General features: G+C 38.0%; 1 protein-coding gene across 2 annotated transcripts in view; it reads right to left on the minus strand.

Moving 5' to 3' along the window:
• The window catches only part of ripor3 (RIPOR family member 3), a 155,322-nt gene that overhangs the window by 10,081 nt on the left and 125,243 nt on the right, over positions 1 to 19,998 (minus strand). For both annotated transcript variants that reach the window (XM_079459617.1, XM_079459616.1), the window contains exons 2-10: positions 4,012 to 4,120; positions 2,347 to 2,496; positions 2,131 to 2,209; positions 2,021 to 2,044; positions 1,773 to 1,826; positions 1,540 to 1,689; positions 1,327 to 1,390; positions 1,194 to 1,237; positions 1 to 13 (exon numbers count right to left, since the gene is read on the minus strand). The exon at positions 1 to 13 is cut by the window's left edge and continues 113 nt beyond it. In XM_079459617.1, coding sequence (XP_079315743.1) covers positions 1 to 13; positions 1,194 to 1,237; positions 1,327 to 1,390; positions 1,540 to 1,689; positions 1,773 to 1,826; positions 2,021 to 2,044; positions 2,131 to 2,209; positions 2,347 to 2,496; positions 4,012 to 4,109 — 676 coding nt within the window. In that variant the 5' untranslated portion in view covers positions 4,110 to 4,120. The remainder of the gene's footprint in view (positions 14 to 1,193; positions 1,238 to 1,326; positions 1,391 to 1,539; positions 1,690 to 1,772; positions 1,827 to 2,020; positions 2,045 to 2,130; positions 2,210 to 2,346; positions 2,497 to 4,011; positions 4,121 to 19,998) is intronic.

Below are 19,998 nucleotides of genomic sequence, written 5' to 3' on the forward strand. Positions count from 1 at the left end.
GCCGGATTAGCACCTACATAGAGGTCCAAAGAATTTGAACCCTTGTATGAACGTTATTCCACTTACAACTAAATATCAAACATTGTGGTTTTTGATATACATTAGATGATTAGAATTCATGCATCACATAAATGAGTGAAATTATTTTTGTTAGATTTATGTTTTTGTCTAATGTAATGAAAGTCATATACTTTGTGACCTAGGTGTCCAAAAAGGTCTTGGGCCTCCTGTATGTGCGTTTTGTGTATGAGCATGCCCGATGGTCCCGTGACCACATTCCATTGTGCATGAAGTCATTGGAAACCTTGCCTTAAAAATGTCTTCCAAATAGCTGGTGAAATAAGTCATTTGAACTAAAAGGCACCATCAGGTATTTCTGTTTTAAAGCATCTGAGATTAAAAACGCTTATAGGGAATTCTCCCTAATGTGTTTCCAACCTTATACGTTTAATGGTACTCACCCTTAAGTTGTTCCAAATCTGTATATTTATTTGTTCTGATAACCATAGAGAAGGAATATTTGGAGGGCTTGTAAGCGAACGGTTTTTGACCAACATTGACTACCATAGTAGAAAAAATATATTTGTAAATGACTTTGTTAAACACAAACGAAGATATTTTGGAGAATGAAGTAAAGCAAACAGTTCTGAGGACCTTTTGACTACCATATGCATTTTTTCAACGTGGTAGTCAATGGTGGCCATTCTTCCAAATATCTTTCTCTGTGTTTATCAGAACAAAGAAAGATTTGGAGCAATTTGAGTGTGAGTACATGATAACAGGATGGGTGAACTGTCCCTTTAAATGTCATAGACATATTCTCTGGAAAGTCTTACAACAGTGTTGCTTTAAGCAAATATCATGTTTTGAAACTTTTCAAGATTTGTAATGAATGTAGTTCATTTGATATTTCTGTAAGCACAATGTGTTGTGTACGTAACGGACCGAATTGTCAAAACATCATTTACATGTAATCATTCATTTCTAAGAAGACTTAAAATGTAGTGCACGAGTTATATTTGATTTTCCTTCCAGCTCAGCAGCATCTGTTTACTTTTTGTCTCGTGCTACATTGAAAAAAGATAACTTTCAGAATTTGTATTTTTGTCGAGTTCATATAGTAAGTGTATAACAGCAGTTACTGATCCATAACCGGCCCTGTTTCTTCCATATGTTGTGTGACTATTGCTCACCTCGTACTGATCTCCTGGGCAAAGACGAGCGAAACCTATCAACCCTGCGCAAAAAAAGAGGAAAAATGTAAATATTTCAAAGACAGATGTTCCTCTGAAATTCTAATTCCTGCAGATGGTGTGTGTATTGTACCTTTCATTTTGATTTGTAGCTCTCCCAGCAGGATCTCTAGTTCTCCTTCCATTGCAGACATGTCCTGCAGGTAGAGATGGATGTTAACTTAATAACTAACCTTCTGATACAAACCTGATACAAAATGTCTGCTCCATGCATCCTCAAACAAATTCATATCTTGGTAGTGTTACTGATAGTTGTGTGTATGTCAGGTGTATGTCAAGACCTTACCTCCAGACTGTGTCTGTGGTTTCGGCTCAACTCTAGTAAACTCTCTCTGGATTGTCGTGAAGAAGGAGAGAGAGAAAATGCTCTCTTCATGTTTAAAGCACCTTGACACAGTCGCCACTGGATGCAGTAGGACTCGTACAACTCTTCCACCTGTCCATAACACACTCAATTCACATTCACATACTATTGTCACGTATGTTGATGTTGTGCAGTTTGATCAATGTTTGTGTTACCTTACTAATCTGAAACTCTAGTCGTCGTATGTATCTCTCTAAGGCCCGAATCTCCTGTTGTTGACGCAAAGAGGATAAAACTTTTAAATCTTTTATCTTGAAGTTGGCTGTAGTTGTCATGTTTAATCGACTATATGCTGCAAACACTAAACACTACAGTATTACCATGGATGTTAAAACCATGTTATTAAGACATTGTCACAGGGATCGAGATGTGGGATCAAGCTGATATAAGCATGAAAACATACCTTTTCCAGGTCATAGAAAAAAGCCTGAAAAATAGAAAAGATTCACTTTAAATCAACATATTTTGTAATAAAAGTTACGAACAGTTTGGTGTCTAGAGAACATGTTTTACCAATCTGGAGTTCCTTTTGGTGTCCCGCTGCTGAGATGACAAGAAGTCCAGTTCTGTTTGATGGTTCTCCAAGTAATCCCTTTATAATCAGGCATAGAGATGAAATCTTTATCACACTATGTCATAAAACTGCATTAGAATGACTTTCCAAAAGAAAATAAACAAGTAGAGGTTCCTATTTAACTTATTTGAACAAAAGGTGCTTGTGTGACATACTTTAGTCCTTTCCGTAGGGCTTGGAAGATTCTGTCCACCTGCTCTGGCTGCTGGCCCCAGATGCTGCTGCCCATACGACTAGAAGAGGGAATTCTGGGAGATTTTCCTGCCGCCACTTTAGAGCGGAGAGAGCTGCGGATCGAGGAATGTCTGCAGAGAGAGAGAACAGGTGATTTTTTTTGTTTATTGAGTTGATTTTAATAGGAGTCTTAACAGGCAATAAGTATATAGAGTCTAAATATATGGATGTACATTTGAATTTATACTGTATATTTACAATCCAAATAAATCTGGTTTAACATCTTTACGGATCTGTTATGCTTGCATTGGTTTCTCATGCAGCACTACAAACTCAATGACTCTGCAATGTAAATAAACTCTTCTCTTTTCTCCAGGGAATGCATTGCTGAACGCTGATCTGGAGGGCAACAGAAAACACAAGCTCCGGCTCTCCGGTGACAGATGTGATGTCTATTTTCCGTTTTAACCAAATACACGCTTTTTACTAACTGTATCTTCGGGTGTGTTTATAGTTAAATAAAACATTCTGCTTAAAAAGATGCATTGTGTGTGTGTGTTTCCTTTTTGAATCATTTTCAAAAGCAAATTTGCACACACAATCTCAGAATGGACTATTTAGGATCTTTATAAAATGTATATACAATTGCAAAAAGTTTTATTGTCTCAATACTAACAATACAAACTAATGTAAGCAGAAACGTGTTTAAATGTTTGTCTTTTTATAAAATATGTGTGTATGGCAAGTCTATTTATATATAATAACACACAAACGTATATGCATTTATATTTGAATTAGGGCTGTCAAGCAATTAATCGTGCATATAAAAATGATTAAACGCTTTTTCAATTATTGGTAAATATGAATTAATTAATACATTTAAATATTTCTTTCTCGTCGTGCCACAGCGCTCTTAGCGGTTATAAAATGCATATAAAATGTATCCCACTGCTTCTTGGGGCTTATTGCTTTAATAATTAAAATTTTGTAAATATAAATATATATATCACTCATATTTCTTAAATATAAACATGTTTGGTTTGTGCATTTCAATATTCATATCAATATACATGCCAATAAACATGTATTTTTAAATGGATTAATCGTGATTAATCGATTTGACCGCACTAGTTTAAACAAAGGCACAAGAGTATCAAACTTTTAATTGGTCGTGTAATGTAATCGTTATTCCATTGTCTTGAATTGTGAATTGTAAAAAAAAGTTTTATCTGACATGATCGAGGCAGTTGAACGGCAGTTAAAAGGCATTTTCTCACAATCCCGTTTTGCAAAGTCTGCCATGGAAATAGAGTTTACAAATTGCAAGTGAATTTGTCTCTGAAATAGTTTTAGCCTTTGTCTGCAATCTTTTCCTGGATGGAAATAGAGTCATGCGGTGCTATCGTTACACGAAATAAAAATGTGTACACATGTGCACACACACACAGAGCCGAGGCATCTGTGTTACTTATGTAAGCCGTCACTCTCCTCACACCCTGGTCTGAACCGAACATCAGGACCTTGGTTCTTAAAATAATGACATAATACCAGTTGGTTTTTATATTTAATATTATGTGAAATCCTAAACTACAACCAAAAGGTCATTAAAGGGATAGGAAAAGATTCTGTCATATATTCTTGGTTACCTTCTGCGGCCAACGAGCGTGTTGACGCCGGTGAAAGAACGGCTCCGATGTACCATTCCACCATCAGCCGGGCTTTCAAACTTCAACTTAACTGACATTGTGTCTCCACCTGCAACATACATGCATAAAACAAGAGAAACTTCAGAAATCTGCTTTATGTTAGAGTCGTGGTTTAGTATTTAGTTCCTATTTCTCTCTCAGTGTAGTTGCTTAGGCATGCTAAGGATGCTCAAACAAATAGAGTAATGTTGTGTTTACACTTTTTGGGGAATTAGCGTATGTTTTGTTTATTTATAGTTCGCCTCGGCATGTAAAACTTGGATCACCTCACCATTCGTGTCATCGCACAAACATGTAACATGAGTCATCTGCCGAACATCACATAGCTGAGAAGCCCCCCATGATCCCTCGGCCTCTCGATCTTCAGATGAACCAGAGCACATAGAAATGACCTCATCCCATAATTTCTTACTTTTCTGTTACTGTAAACTGTTTTTGAACATTCCAGACTCAGATGCCCAAAACATAACCTACAGTGGCCCCTTAAAGTTTTTGGATCCTCAAAGCACCACCAAAAAGGATTGTTTCATTATTTATAAATTATGAATCAAATTTTCCAATAAATGAATGTTAGTAAACATTTGTACAATAAAGGATGTTAATACATTATATAAATTAAACTCTTCTAGTCATATTCACAATTCTTTTTTGGGTATTTTTCTCTTGTTTTCTATGACAAATATAAAAAACACTTGAAAAAGCTTATGCTTAAAACAAGCTAAAATATTTGCAAGAATAAGAAAAAACCTTGAAATAATTGCTCAATAAAGAGGTTATAGGTCTAATTCAAGTTTATTTTTCTCACTCCATTTTAAAAAACAAAAACTCACTTGAATTCTATTAAACTTTTCAAAGAAAATGTATCTTGATTTAATAGATTTTAGATATTTGTAATGCAAAACAAGAAAACAATACAAAGTGAGATTTTTTAGCCTTGCGTTTCTGTTTTTGTCTTATTTTGTCTTTCTTTATTTACTTCTCTGCATTATATAAGAATTTTCTTGGGCACCTCGATATTTTGTGATTTTTATTTTTGTCATAAATCATTATTAGCCTAGTAGTCACCCTTTTGTTTTTCTCTGGGTTTTGCAAATACCTTACCAATAAATGTGTTGAATATTGCTTGACAACACAGTTTTTAATAATTTAAAAAGTAGACACTTATGAAGTAAAGCTTCATAGGTTATGAAAGAGCATCCTATGATAAAAGTTGTCTTAGAGAAGTTATTTGTAGTTATTTAGTGTAGTCATATTCTCTCTGTGCTCAGTTTTCTGCACGGTTGCGTTTTGTGCTTATAGCTTTTGCACCTGTTTGGCTGAAGAAAATGGTTGTGTTGACAGTGGCACACGAGAGACGAAGAGAGGGCAGACGAGAGGAACACAGGATGAGAGATGAGAGGAAGGGAAAGAGATACATCGAGATGTCTTGATTGCAAACGCAGGGGCGTTCTCTACAGAACACTAACTCATGGTCTTTTCCTACAGGAGGAAGAAGAAAATCTGTGGACTAGATGAACAACTGTGGTGGGCTGATAGGCAAGGGACCTGAGGGAACCATGCATGTTCTGGCAGCAGTATCCTATGTAAAGTATTTTTGATAAAAAATTTGTGTTTTGGACCATGGTATTCTTTAAAGTGTAATCATATAATGCCATGGTACATGACAGAGTAACATGGTTTTGCCATCTGATGCCATCATGCCACGGTATTTTTATAAGGGAAGATAAAACACAGAGGATGTGCATTTCTGTGTTTAGGTTTTATCTAACACGAACTGTCGATCTCAACTCGGAAGTGTTGTCAACATGACATGAAAAGTAAGTGTATTATCTCCCTTGAGCAAATGAACATTAAAACAGAGCTGTGTTTTGGGGGTTTTCCACTAAACCACATTAAAAAACAAATTTTATTTAAACACATTTTATTTTTCAGATGTATCCAGATGCAATAGATTTATTATAGCCTAGAGGATGTAAACACCACAGACACTGTGTGTCCGGAACATAAGAGAGATGTCGTAAATGTTTCGGTTTATTTGTTAAATGGTCAAATAACGACTTAACAATACATTTTAATATTTATCTTTACACAAAACAGTTTAGACAAGTATGAAAAAGTTAATCATTCACCTATTAAATATATTAAAGGCCATATTATTTATTAAAATGAAATATCCACGTCTTTTATTGGTGCATATAAAAACATAATATGCACCTATGAGCTTCATAGAAAATAAATGAATTGTCATATTATTGTCAAAAGGGTGAAACATATATCATATATATCAAACATTGGTTTAAAAATCACATTAACATATCAATATACTTTTTTGTAAATGACATCTTCAGTCTTGTGTCTAGAGCAAGTGTATACACAAATCTCAGTGTGGGACACAGTAAGACTGTTGAGGGCTTTCCAAAAACAATATTAGCACAAGGATTGTGTCTTGCATGAGAAAATGCCGTACTACAACTTTTTCTTTTGTTTTTTGGCAGAAAGAGGAATAGCAAAAGGGTGGACTGCAGTGGACTTGCTGGCTGGAACTGTGATCCTGGGCAACATGGTTGCTTTAATTCCAACAAAGGCAAGAAAACTTGGCTCGGATTCACTCCGGCCATGTGGGATAATTGAAATGACGAGAAATGAACACTGACCGATAACACATAGCATTGGAGCATGCCATTCTTTCAGGAAACAGGGTGATCATTATCGATCATTTAAACAGGGGACTCATGGGATGTTGTGCCAAAGGGAATCAATTGTCAGTCCAGGGCACACAAATCTTTGGATGAAGTACAGGGGAATGATGGCATAACAAGAGGGGAGAGTTTACACTGTTGGCCAGTTTATTTGAATTGGATGGGAATAGGACGGACATAACAAGAAAAAACATTACAGGGTGTCTGTAATTTACATAATGAAGCGTTATGTTTTTATTTCCTCAGAATGCGCTATTTCAATCTACATACACCGTGCGTCCCCTTGCATTGAATTGGGCATGTTTTTTCTACAGTAGCCCTAAACGGACAAACTACAGAGCATTTATCTCCTTCGGGAAAGAAGCGGAAACGCGGCAAAATCTTTGTTCTGTGTCAGCCACCGTACTGCTTCGAAAGGGGGGGGTGGAGTGAGCCACTAGATGCCGCTAAATTTCATACACTGGACCTTTAAGTAATAGTAGCAAACTAGCAAAACAATGTTTTCTTTTCAGAAGTACATAAAAGGTATACTGAATTTTAAGTTTAATGGAAGTAGCACACTTAAATAAATCCTGCATTTGTACTTCAGATCAGTCACCGACAACCTGCATGCCAGTCACCCAGCACACGCAGCATCAACTTACATTTTCTTCAGTTTTGTTGTTATTAAGACTTATGAGGTTCTGTGTGCAGGTCATGAACTAACCTCATGTTTAGGGCTCTTGCGCTGGGATTAACAGGGGAGTTACTTGTACATTAATATGGCCGCATTCACACACGCATTACACTTGGTACAAATCTGTCCATATTAGATGACAGAAACATTTTATTGCAGAAATAAAATGTCCTGTGGCATGAAAAGAGAAACACGAGAAAGCGTTGTACAGAAAGAGGACAGAGCCTTGGGGGAAATTGGAATTTGACAGGCCAAACAAAATCCCAAAACAGTTTAGTTTTGGCTGTGTCTAAAAAATACAAGGTGACATGTAGGAATAACTTTCTATTCAATGTGTCTGTTCCACTACAACTTATATTTGTGTTTATGCATTTTCTAAAGAAACAGGATGTTAAGATACAGTTGATCCAGAATGCTGCGGCAAGAGTGGTCTTCATTGAACCGAAGAGAGCACATGTCACTTCATTAGGTTGCATTGGCTCCATACAGTCGCTCGCATCAAATTCAAAGCTCTGCTCATGGCCTACAAGACCCCCACTGGTTCGGCACCCCCATATCGTCACTCGCTAATACGTACCCGCCAGATCCCTGCATTCTGCAAACGAACAACGTCTGGTGGTGCCATAACTAAAGGGAAAACAATCACTTTCACATACGTTCTCTGGATCTGTTCCACATTTGTGGAATGATCTGCCCGCTGCAGCAAGGTCAGCAGATTCTGTAGCCATCTTTAAGAATCGGCTGAAAACACATCTCTTCCGTCAACACCTGACCGATTAGTACTGACTTCTACTTCTTTTCTGCTCTTTCTATCAATACAATAAACTGTTCCAACTGCTTCTATTGTTTACCTCATTTAGTAAGTCTCTTTGGATAAAAGCATCTGCTAAATGACTAAATGTAAATGTGAAACATGGTGTACAGTAATACAGGGCTTGTCTTTTTTTATAGTAGCCTGTGTAGCCTTTAATTTATGTCAAAGCCAAGGTTGCGTGTTAGCATCACTGGTTAGCCTTTGCTAGTAGATTTCAAAACTAAACCAATGTTGGGTCTCAAAAGCAGCTGTGTGTACATAATCTTTATATTTGTAAGTAATAAATAAATAACAAATGTCATATTTTGATAGCAGATGTTTTTGCAGTGACCGACTGGTTCTAATGAGGTGTTAATAAAAAGTTTACAGTTTCGCAAACTAAACCAACTACTATGCCAACCCAGCGGCACAACAGTGAGGAGTAGATACAGTAAACATGTGTGGAAAGCAAACGTGGCTTACAAAAAGACCCCTTTGGATATGTTTTCTGACAGATGCCTGGACTAAGGTGTGTGTGTGTGTGTGTGTGTGTGTGTGTGTGTGTGCTGTAGAATGGCCATACAAATCACCCGGAGGTCAAACGTTTCATTGTTAAGATTTAATTGCTTTTTTCCCACTGCATCACTATTGGCCCCCAGGGACTCCCGAATGTTCACTACATACACAAATGTGCTCCAATTAGTATTTTATAGTTGTATTAAATAGACATTATGTATAATGTGGACAATTATATAACATACAATTTAATACCTAACATAACTTTACTGTTATGTGAATATCTATGATCCTCTTATTAAATTGATTTAATATTAAATAAATATATAGGTTGATGAACCTTTATTTACCATAAATTAAATAACTTGGATGATTGGAGGTTAAAATAATGGGCTTGGGAGATGTTTTAAGAGATGTAGCAAGTTATTGAATTAAGAAAGTAAATATCAAAGCAGCAAATCAAAAATAAGTAATTGAGCCAGTTCATAAAAATCATTGTTCAAATAAGCTCACAACAGTAAGCTTATAATGATGATTAATAATTTGATCTGTCAGGTGCGAATTTGCAGAAATGTCATGGCAATTTGACATCTTCTGACCTATAAAGAAAGGGTCGTAAAGTAACCTGCAATTTTATGTTTCAAACAGAGATGGCGATGGAGAGGTAAGTTGTAACTCACGTTGAATAAAATCGAGTCACAAACTTCTCTCTGTCACGCACATGACAACATGATACATTAATCAAATAAAGACTTGTGATCTTGTTTGAAGGCTTGTGGAATGTGCAGGTTGTAAACCGCTGTGTTAATTTGGTAACATTAAACCACATGTTTCAGCATCACAACAAACCAGCTCCGAATTCCTCCTTTAACATGAGATGTGGCAAAGTTGTTCAAGTTCATGGATAACAGGGATATTCTTTATAAAGGGACTCCCGATGTTCGGTGGTTGAGTGAAATGTGTTTGCCAGATGTTGTATCTCTCTATCCTTAATTCACGACCTTGTCTCTAAATAATCAGTTCCTTATTTCTATCCCATATTTCAAAGAAAGCCAAATGAGGTTCCTCTGTATTCTCATGACGGTAATACAGAATGATTGTCCGATTGCTGTTATTTACGAGTATGTTTTTCATATTAAACTGAATCTATTAAGATAAAAGCTCTCAGCTGTTTAGCCCACGTTTTTGTGTCAATTGCAACTTTAATATATAGTTGTAAAAGTCTAATAGTAAATGTAAGTCTGAAGTTACGTAATGAATTTACTTTAAATGTTTCTTCAAAGGAACTTGAGTTAGGACCAGGCAGCCACCTTTCCATGTGCTTTAAGAAAAGGCTTTAGTTTCTGATCCCATCTGTCAGTTTGTGACAGCCACAGCATTGGTGATTGTGTCAAGAGTTCAATAGAATGAAAATCTAAGCGACTTAGAAATTGAAGTGACATATTTATTATCTCTTGCAATCGCTGTCTACGGATGTTTTTGAAACTATGAATGCATAACACGAAGACTGCTTTTGTGTAGCCATAACAACAAATAAAATAATAGGAAAGTTTTGAAAAATGTGGATGTTGCCAGAGGATGTGGCTTGACGTTTCATTTAATATTTCCTTGCGAGGAACCCAACTAACCCAGACTCATTCACTTCACTGGCTGATATTTGGGACTTTTGAAAGGATTTCACCGCACGTAGAATTGGGTTTTGCTTCACGTTTGTTCGTTTCTGTATTGCTTAGCTACAATCTTTCCATTAAGTTTCCATTTTAAATGCATCCATCGTAGATCCACGGTATGTGGTTGGCCCTTTAAGACTTTGATCTGTACAATTTCTGCAGTTGTATTAGCATTGATTAGGCTATACACTAAAACTAAACTAAAAGAGACTCGGAGACTATTAAAACAAGGTTTAAAAGGTTCTATTTTATTTGAACGAATTACTTGAATTGATTTACTTATATATTTTTGATTTAGATTTATTTAGATCAGCTTAAGATCCCATAATAATTTTGACGAAAAGGAGGAATGTCCAGAGCACGTCTCAAACGTTTTACATGTAAACAGACCCAAATGTGAACGTGACATTTTAGTCAAACCAGTGGCCACTTGAAAAAGAGCGAGACGGGCTTCAAAGCAGACAGTGCGAATGCAAACAAATGTTTAATTGTATTTATTTATTTTGTGCGCTGGCACATTTCTTTTCTTTTAATAGATTCCAGAACTTTTTGGGGGGTGGGGGCTGTTCATCCTGTTTGTGTGTGCCATATGGTTTTCACTGTGTGGAGGATGTCTGTAAAAAGGTGTGTGAAAGTTAAGTCATTATTCCTTGTCTTTTCCTTTCTCTCTATTGCAATATCACTTTTTGTTCGAAAATAACCATTGACAGTGATGTTCTGTACATGTTTATATATGTCATTTATTTAACGTGAGACTCACTTCTGGGAAAGAAGGGTACAGTGAACATTTTAGTGCAAATAATAATTGAATATCGCTATTAAATGAATTGCATTTGGAACTTTGTTTCCTCTCTCTTCAGAAGACCATCTATAAAGATTACCGGTGCTTCAAAGAACCCCAAAACGAATACACTAAACTAAAGAACCTACAGTATAAACGTAAATTTTTTTAACAAAGAACCAAATATTGCCTAAAAGGGATAGTTCACCCAAAAAAGAAAATTCTGTCATCATTAATGTCATGTCATTCCAAATCTGTTTTCTTTAAAAGGAAGATATTTGGAAGAATGTTGGTAATCAAACAACGTTGAGCCCCCATTGACGTCCATTGTAGGGACACAAAACTACTGAAACATTTGTCAAAATATTTGTTTTTGTGCTTTACAAATACAGATTTAAAATATAGCTGCAAGCAGCAATTATCGGGTTTCGAGAAGTTTAGGTAAGTAAACGTCGACCAGTCTCAGGGATGGCAAACTAACATGTCCACAATCGACAATACAACCCCACACCCAGAAAAATGAGTCAAAGGGTCAGCATTGGCTCATACAGACCCAGGCATGCTCACACACACATGCACATATAGGACATACATTACATTTTCTCATATCAAGTCATTCGGACAATTCAGTAGCAAGACTCACGTTATCAGGATAAATAGGTCAAATCCATTTCAGAAATGGCCCTAACACACATCCTCAATGAATGATAGCCTTTAGACCCAGAATTTTGACTTAGGTGATCAGTAACAGTCTATGCAGACTACGCATGCTTACAAAGACATGTATGAAAAGCCCATTTGAATGAATATTTCACCTTTTGGACTTTTATGAAGGCATGCCTCTTCTGATGAGCATGCTTGTTTTGAGTCATAATATGTATAATACTACTTAATTGCAAATCAGTTGGATTATTTATTAAGGAGTAGCAACCTTTAACGTACATTATTCACGTTAATATAAAAAAGGACCCTGTAATGGACACACAACAAAAAAAAACTCAACATGTTTTTAATCATTGTTGACCTATAGAGTCCAGAGAATTGTACTATGGTGGAAATTTTGAAATTGCTTGAAAATCAAAGAACTAGTTTGCAAAAGTACGATTTTAACATCATCAGCAATAACTCCTGAACCGTTTGATTGACATCAATAGATCAAGAGGCAAATTTGTTCAGAATGAGAAGAGCTATCATATGATATCAATAGTTTGTGTGTATGTCAAATGTCACGTGATACACAATTGTTTAAGTAATGAAATACGCGTCAATTTTGCCATTTCTACTGTTTTAGCGCCACCTAGTGTCCAAACGGCACCTTCTTTTGTAGGTGACCTCGGAGTGATGGTCTACACATATGTTCCAAGCCCCATGATGATGTGTTAATCCGTTCTGGATTTATGGCCATTTTAATGTGATAGGCTCCGCCCAGTTCAGTTTTTGCCCCCCCCCCCACCGTGTATGAATGTAAATTTCAACTTTTTTTCAATGATTATTTACATTCACACTCCACAGAAGTCATCTGCATTGGTTTGGTTCCGATCGGTTGAAAAACCAAGGACTAGTTCGCGAAAGTAGATTTTTGACATCGTCAGCGATAACTCACGATCCGTTTGATCGACAGAAGCGTGTCCAGAGGCAAAGTTGTTAAGAATGAGAAGAGCAAACATATGATGTAAATAGTTTGAGTATGTGTCAAATGTCACGTGATACAGAATTGTTTATGCACTCTAAAACCGTTACTTCGCCCCCTAGTGGCCGAATGAGTTCATATTTCTTACAGACCTTCAGGACCACGAGTCGAACATGCCCAGCGAGTGTCGTTTCGATCGGCCTCCGTTAACCCTGTGTAATGAGTGCTCAAAATTCATTGGCCGATGGCGGCCATGTTTTTTGAGAAACCCCAAAGTCCTTTTATACAGTCATGGTGCATGACACAAAGACACACCATACCAAATAATAAGTCGATCGGGCCAACGGTTGGGTAGTTATTGCCGTTTTCGAGATATTTGCTATTATAGCGCCACCTAGTGGCCAAACACCGAGTCTTTTTTATTATGACCCCGGACTGAGGGTCCTCACATATGGTCTAAGCCCCGTGAAGATAGCTCAAACCGTTCTCTAGGTATAGCCATTTTAGCGAAATAGGCAACTTTCGGTTCGGATGTTTTGATGCCCCCTAGCGACCCTGAATCGAATTTTCAACTTTCTTTTATGATTATTTATATTCACACTCCACAGAATTCATCAGCGTTGGTTTGGTTCCGATCGGGCAAAAATCCAGGGACTAGTTCTTTTTTTTTTTTTTTCATAAAATGCAAATTAGCGAAAAAATTTGCATACCGGAAATGAAATCGGAGATATACGTTTTTTAAGTTTGGAGCCAAGGATTCCAATGACACCAAAAACTTTGTTGTGTGACATCCGGTTTACGAGCATTGAGCCCAAACGCATTGGCCATCGCTATAGCGCCACCTATGGACCGACATGGCTGGCTCCGAGTATCTGAGTAGCGTGCAAGACTACTACCATCTGACCAAGTCTCGAGTTTCTACGACTTACGGTTTGGGCTGGGCGACGCGTTTTATGGCGGAATAATAATAATTAAAGCTGCAAGCAGCATTTATCGGGTTTCGAGTTTTAAGGCAGTCAAAAGCAGTCATGCATTCATGAACAGTTTAGGGGGTCACACCACAACAAACGCATGAAGGATCAAAGTCCAACACACACACGCACAGAAAAATTACAGGTATCAACTCATAGAAACTATGCATGCTTACAGAAACATGCACATATACTACAAGAATGTTATTTTTCTGACTGTCAAATCATTTGGACAATTTGTTAATGAGTATCCGATTTTCATTGTTGTTGCCTTTTAAATTGAAGCGAAGGTGCTTTCAAACTCAAGAAGTCTGAAGTTCCTGGGCCGAGACGTTTGTTTTCAAAGCGTATCAGAGCCTGTAGATGTATGTCACGTGATACACAATTGTTTAAGCACTCCAAAAACGTTATTTCGCCCCCAGTGGCCAAATGAGTTCATATTTCTTACAGACCTTCAGGACCAGGACAGGAACAAGCCCAGCGAGTGTCATTTTGATCGGCCTCCGTTAACCCTGTCTAATGAGTGCTCAAATTTCATTGGCCGATGGCGGCCATGTTTTTTGAGAAAAGCCAAAGTCCTTTTATACAGTCACGGTGCATGACACAAAGACACACCATACCAAATAATAAGTCGATCGGGCAAACGGTTGGGTAGTTATAGCCGTTTTCGTGTTCTTTGCTATTATAGCGCCAACTAGTGGCCAAATACCGAGTTATTTTTATTGTGACCCCGGACTGAGGGTCTACACATATGGTATAAGCCCCGTGAAGATATCTCAAACCGTTCTCTTGATATAGCCATTTTAGTGAAATAGGCAACTATCGGTTCAGACGTTTTAGAGCCCCCTAGCGACCCTGAGTCGAAATTTCAAGTTTTTTTCAACGAATATTTATATTCACACTCCACAGAATTCATCAGCGTTGGTTTGGTTCCGATCGGTCAAAAATCCAGGGACTAGTTCATTTTTGGTTTTTTGTATAAAATGCAAATTAGCGGGAAAATTTGCATACCGGAAATGAAATCGGAGATAGCCATTTTTTAAGTTTTGAGCCAATGATTACAATGATATAAAACACTTGGGTGTGCGACAAACGGTTTAGGAGTTACGAATGCAAACGCGTTGAGCATCGCTATAGCGCCACCTATGGGCCGATTTGGCTGGGTCACTGTATCTGAGTAACCTGCACAGATACAACCAACTGACAAAGTCTCGAGTTTCTACGACTTACGGTTTGGGCTGGCCAACGCGTTTTATGGCGGAATAATAATAATAATAATAATTAAAGCTGCAAGCAGCATTTATCGGGTTTCGAGTTTTAAGGCAGTCAAAAGCAGTCGTGCATTCATGAACAGTTTAGGGGGTCACACCACAACAAACGCATGAAGGTTCAAAGTCCAACACACACAGACACAGAAAAATGACAGGTATGAACTCATAGAAACTATGCATGCTTACAGAAACATGCACATATACTACAATAATGTTATTTTCCTGACTGTCAAATCATTTGGACAATTCGTTAATGAGTATCCGATTTTCATTGTTGTTGGCATTTAAATTGAAGCGAAGGTGCTTTCAAACTCAAGAAGTCTGAAGTTCCTGGGCCGAGAGGTTTATTTTCAAAGCGTATCAGAACCTGTAGATGTATAACAGTTGCATAATTACAGTATTTATTGCCATTGTTCCCGTTAAAGCGCCACCTAGTGTCCAATCACCGTGTTATTTTTACCGTGAGCTCAGAGCGATGGTCTACACATATGTTTAAAGCCCCGTGAAGCTATCTCAAACCCTTCTCTAACAACGTTTGTTTAAGTGTTATAGGCTTCGCCCAGTTCAGTTTTTGGGCCCCCTTACCGTTTATGAATTTAAATTTCAACTTTTTTTCAAGTACTTTTGATGTTCACACGCCACAGAAGCACTCTGCGTTTGTTTGGTTCCAATAGGGCGTAAAACCGCGAAGTAGTTAGCAATAGTAGGTATTTAACGTTATCATCGATATCTAATGGACGGTTTTATTGACAGCAATGCTTCAAGAGGCAAAGTTGTTCAGAATGAAGAGAACTATGATTTGATGTAAATATTTTGGGTATAAGTCAAATGTAACGTGATACACAACTGTTTAAGAATTGAAATGCGTCTAAATTTTGCCATTTTAACTGGTTTAGCGCCACCTAGTGTCCAAACACCACTTTCTTTTGTAAGTGACGTTAGAGTGATGGTCTACACATATGTTCCAAGCCCCATGATGATGTGTTAATCCGTTCTATATTTATGGCCATTTTAATGTGATAGGCTCCGCCCAGTTCAGTTTTTGGCCCCCCCCTACCGTGTATGAATCGAAATTTCAACTTTTTTTCAATGAATATTTACATTCACACTCCACAGAAGTCATCTGCATTGGTTTGGTTCCTATCGGTTGAAAAACCAAGGACTAGTTCGCGAAAGTAGTTTTTTAACATCATCAGCGATAACTCATGATCCGTTTGATCGACAGAAGCGTGTCCAGAGGCAAAGTTGTTCAGAATGAGGAGAGCTATCATATGATGTAAATAGTTTGAGTATATGTCAAATGTCACGTGATACACAATTGTTTATGCAACCAAAAACGTTATTTCGCCCCCAGTGGCCGAATGAGTTCATATTTCTTACAGACCTTCAGGACCATGAGTCGAACAAGCCCAGCGAGTGTCGTTTCGATCGGCCTCTGTTAACCCTGTCTAATGAGTGCTCAAACTTCATTGGCCGATGGCGGCCATGTTTTTTGAGAAACCCCAAAGTCCTTTTATACAGTGATGGTGCATGATACAAAGACACACCATACCAAATAATAAGTCGATCGGGCAAACTGTTGGGTAGTTATAGCCCTTTTAGAGTTCATGTATATTATAGCGCCACCTAGTGGCCAAACGCCAACTCCTTCTTACTGTGACCCTGGACTGAGAGTCTACACATAGGGTCCAAGCCTCGTGAAGATAGCTCAAACATTTCACGAGTTATGGCCATTTTAGTTACATTTTCTACTTCCGGTTCGGACGTTTTGATGCCCCCTAGCGACCATGAATCGAAATTTCAACTTTTTTTCAATGAATATTTACATTCACACTCCACAGAATTCATCAGCGTTGGTTTGGTTCAGATCGGGCAAAAATCCAGGGACTAGTTCATTTTTTTTTTTTTTTATACAATGCAAATTAGCGGAAAAATTTGCATACCGGAAATGAAATCGGAGATAGCCATTTTTTAAGTTTGGAGCCAAGGATTCCAATGACACCAAAAACTTTGTTGTGCGACATCCGGTTTACGAGCATTGAGCCCAAACGCATTGGCCATCGCTATAGCGCCACCTATGGACCGACATGGCTGGCTCCAAGTATCTGAGTAGCGAGCAAGACTACTACCATCCGACAAAGTCTCGAGTTTCTACGACTTACGGTTTGGGCTGGGCGACGCGTTTTATGGCGGAAGAATAATAATAAGAAGAATAAAAATCCTTACAAATACAATAGGTTTTCAGCCCTTCGGGCTCGAAACCCTAATAATAAATATAGCTGCAAGCAGCAATTATCGGGTTTCGAGAAGTTTAGGTAAGTAAACGTCGACCAGTCTCAGGGATGGCAAACTAACATGTCCACAATCGACAATACAACCCCACACCCAGCAAAATGAGTCAAAGGGTCAGCATTGGCTCATACAGACCCAGGCATGCTCACACACACATGCACATATAGGACATAGATTACATTTTCTCATATCAAGTCATTCGGACAATTCAGTAGCGAGACTCACGTTATCAGGATAAATTAGTCAAATCCATTTGAGAAATTGCCCTAAAACACATCCTCAATGAATGATAGGCCTTTAGACCCAGAATTTTGACTTAGGTGATCAGTAACGGTCTATGCAGACTACGTATGCTTACAAAGACATGTATGAAAAGCCCATTTGAATGAATATTTCGCCTTTTGGACTTTTATGAAGGCTTGCCTCTTCTGATGAGCATGCTTGTTTTGAGTCATAATATGTATAATACTACTTAATTGCAAGTCAGTTGGATTATTTATTAAGGAGTAGCAACCTTTAACGTACATTATTCACGTTAATATAAAAAAGGACCCTGTAATGGTCACACAACAAAAAAAACTCAACATGTTTTTAATCATTATTGACCTAGAGAGTCCAGAGAATTGTACTATGGTGGAAATTTTGAAATTGCTTGAAAATCAAAGAACTAGTTTGCAAAAGTACGATTTTAACATCATCAGCAATAACTCCTGAACCGTTTGATTGACATCAATAGATCAAGAGGCAAATTTGTTCAGAATGAGAAGAGCTATCATATGATATCAATAGTTTGTGTGTTTGTCAAATGTCACGTGATACACAATTGTTTAAGTAATGAAATACGCGTCAATTTTGCCATTTTTACTGTTTTAGCGCCACCTAGTGTCCAAACGCCACCTTCTTTTGAAGGTGACCGCAGAGTGATAGTCTACACATTTGTTCCAAGCCCCATGATGATGTGTTAATCCGTTCTGGATTTATGGCCATTTTAATGTGATAGGCTCCGCCCAGTTAAGTTTTTGCCCCCCCCTACCGTGTATGAATATAAATTTCAACTTTTTTTCAATGATTATTTACATTCACACTCCACAGAAGTCATCTGCATTGGTTTGGTTCCGATCGGTTGAAAAACCAAGGACTAGTTCGCGAAAGTAGATTTTTGACATCGTCAGCGATAACTCACGAACCGTTTGATCGACAGAAGCGTGTCCAGAGGCAAAGTTGTTCAGAATGAGGAGAGCTATCATATGATGTAAATAGTTTGAGTATATGTCAAATTTCACGTGATACACAATTGTTTATGCACTCTAAAACCGTTACTTCGCCCCCCGGTGGCCGAATGAGTTCATATTTCTTACAGACCTTCAGGACCATGAGTCGAACAAGCCCAGCGAGTGTCGTTTCGATCGGCCCCTGTTAACCCTGTGTAATGAGTGCTCAAAATTCATTGGCCGATAGCGGCCATGTTTTTTGAGAAACGTCAAAGTCCTTTTATACAGTCACGGTGCATGACACAAAGACACACCATACTAAATAATAAGTCAATCGGGCAAACGGTTTCGTAGTTAGAGCCTTTGTCGACTTCTTTGCTATTATAGCGCCACCTAGGGGCCAAACACCGAGTCTTTTTTATTGTGACCCCGGACTGAGGTTCTACATATACGGTCTAAGCCCCGTGAAGATAGCTCAAACGGTTCACGAGTTATGGTCATTTGAGTGAAACTGGCTACTTCCGGTTCGGACGTTTTGATGCCCCCTAGCGACCCAGAATCGAAATTTCAACTTCCTTTTATGATTATTCATATTCACACTCCACAGAATTCATCAGCGTTGGTTTGGTTCCGATCGGGCAAAAATCCAGGGACTAGTTCATTTTTTTTTTTTTTCATAAAATGCAAATTAGCGGAAAAATTTGCATACCGGAAATGAAATCGGAGATAGCCATTTTTTAAGTTTGGAGCCAAGGATTCCATTGACATCAAACTTTGTTGTGCGACATCCGGTTTACGAGCAATGAGCCCAAACGCATTGGCCATCGCTATAGCGCCACCTATGGACCGATTTGGCTGGTTCACTGTATCTGAGTAACCTGCACAGATACAACCAACTGACAAAGTCTCGAGTTTCTACGACTTACGGTTTGGGCTGGGCGATGCGTTTTAGCGCGGAAAAATAATAATAAGAAGAAGAAGAAGAAGAATAAAAATCCTTACAAAAACAATAGGTTTTCAGCACTTCGTGCTCGAAACCCTAATAACGAGAAGTTTAGGTAAATAAACGTCGACCAGTCTCAGGGATGGCAAACTAACATGTCCACAATCGACAATACAACCCCACACCCAGAAAAATGAGTCAGACGGTCAGCATTGGCTCATACAGACCCAGGCATGCTCACACACACATGCACATATAGGACATACATTACATTTTCTTATATCAAGTCATTCGGACAATTCAGTAGCGAGACTCACGTTATCAGGATAAATTAGTCAAATCCATTTCAGAAATGGCCCTAACACACATCCTCAATGAATGATAGGCCTTTAGACCCAGAATTTTGACTTAGGTGATCAGTAACGGTCTATGCAGACTACGCGTGCTTACAAAGACATGTATGAAAAGCCCATT

This window comes from Barbatula barbatula, assembly GCF_947034865.1.
Source record: "Barbatula barbatula genome assembly, chromosome: 7".
Classification (NCBI taxonomy): Eukaryota; Metazoa; Chordata; class Actinopteri; order Cypriniformes; family Nemacheilidae; genus Barbatula; species Barbatula barbatula.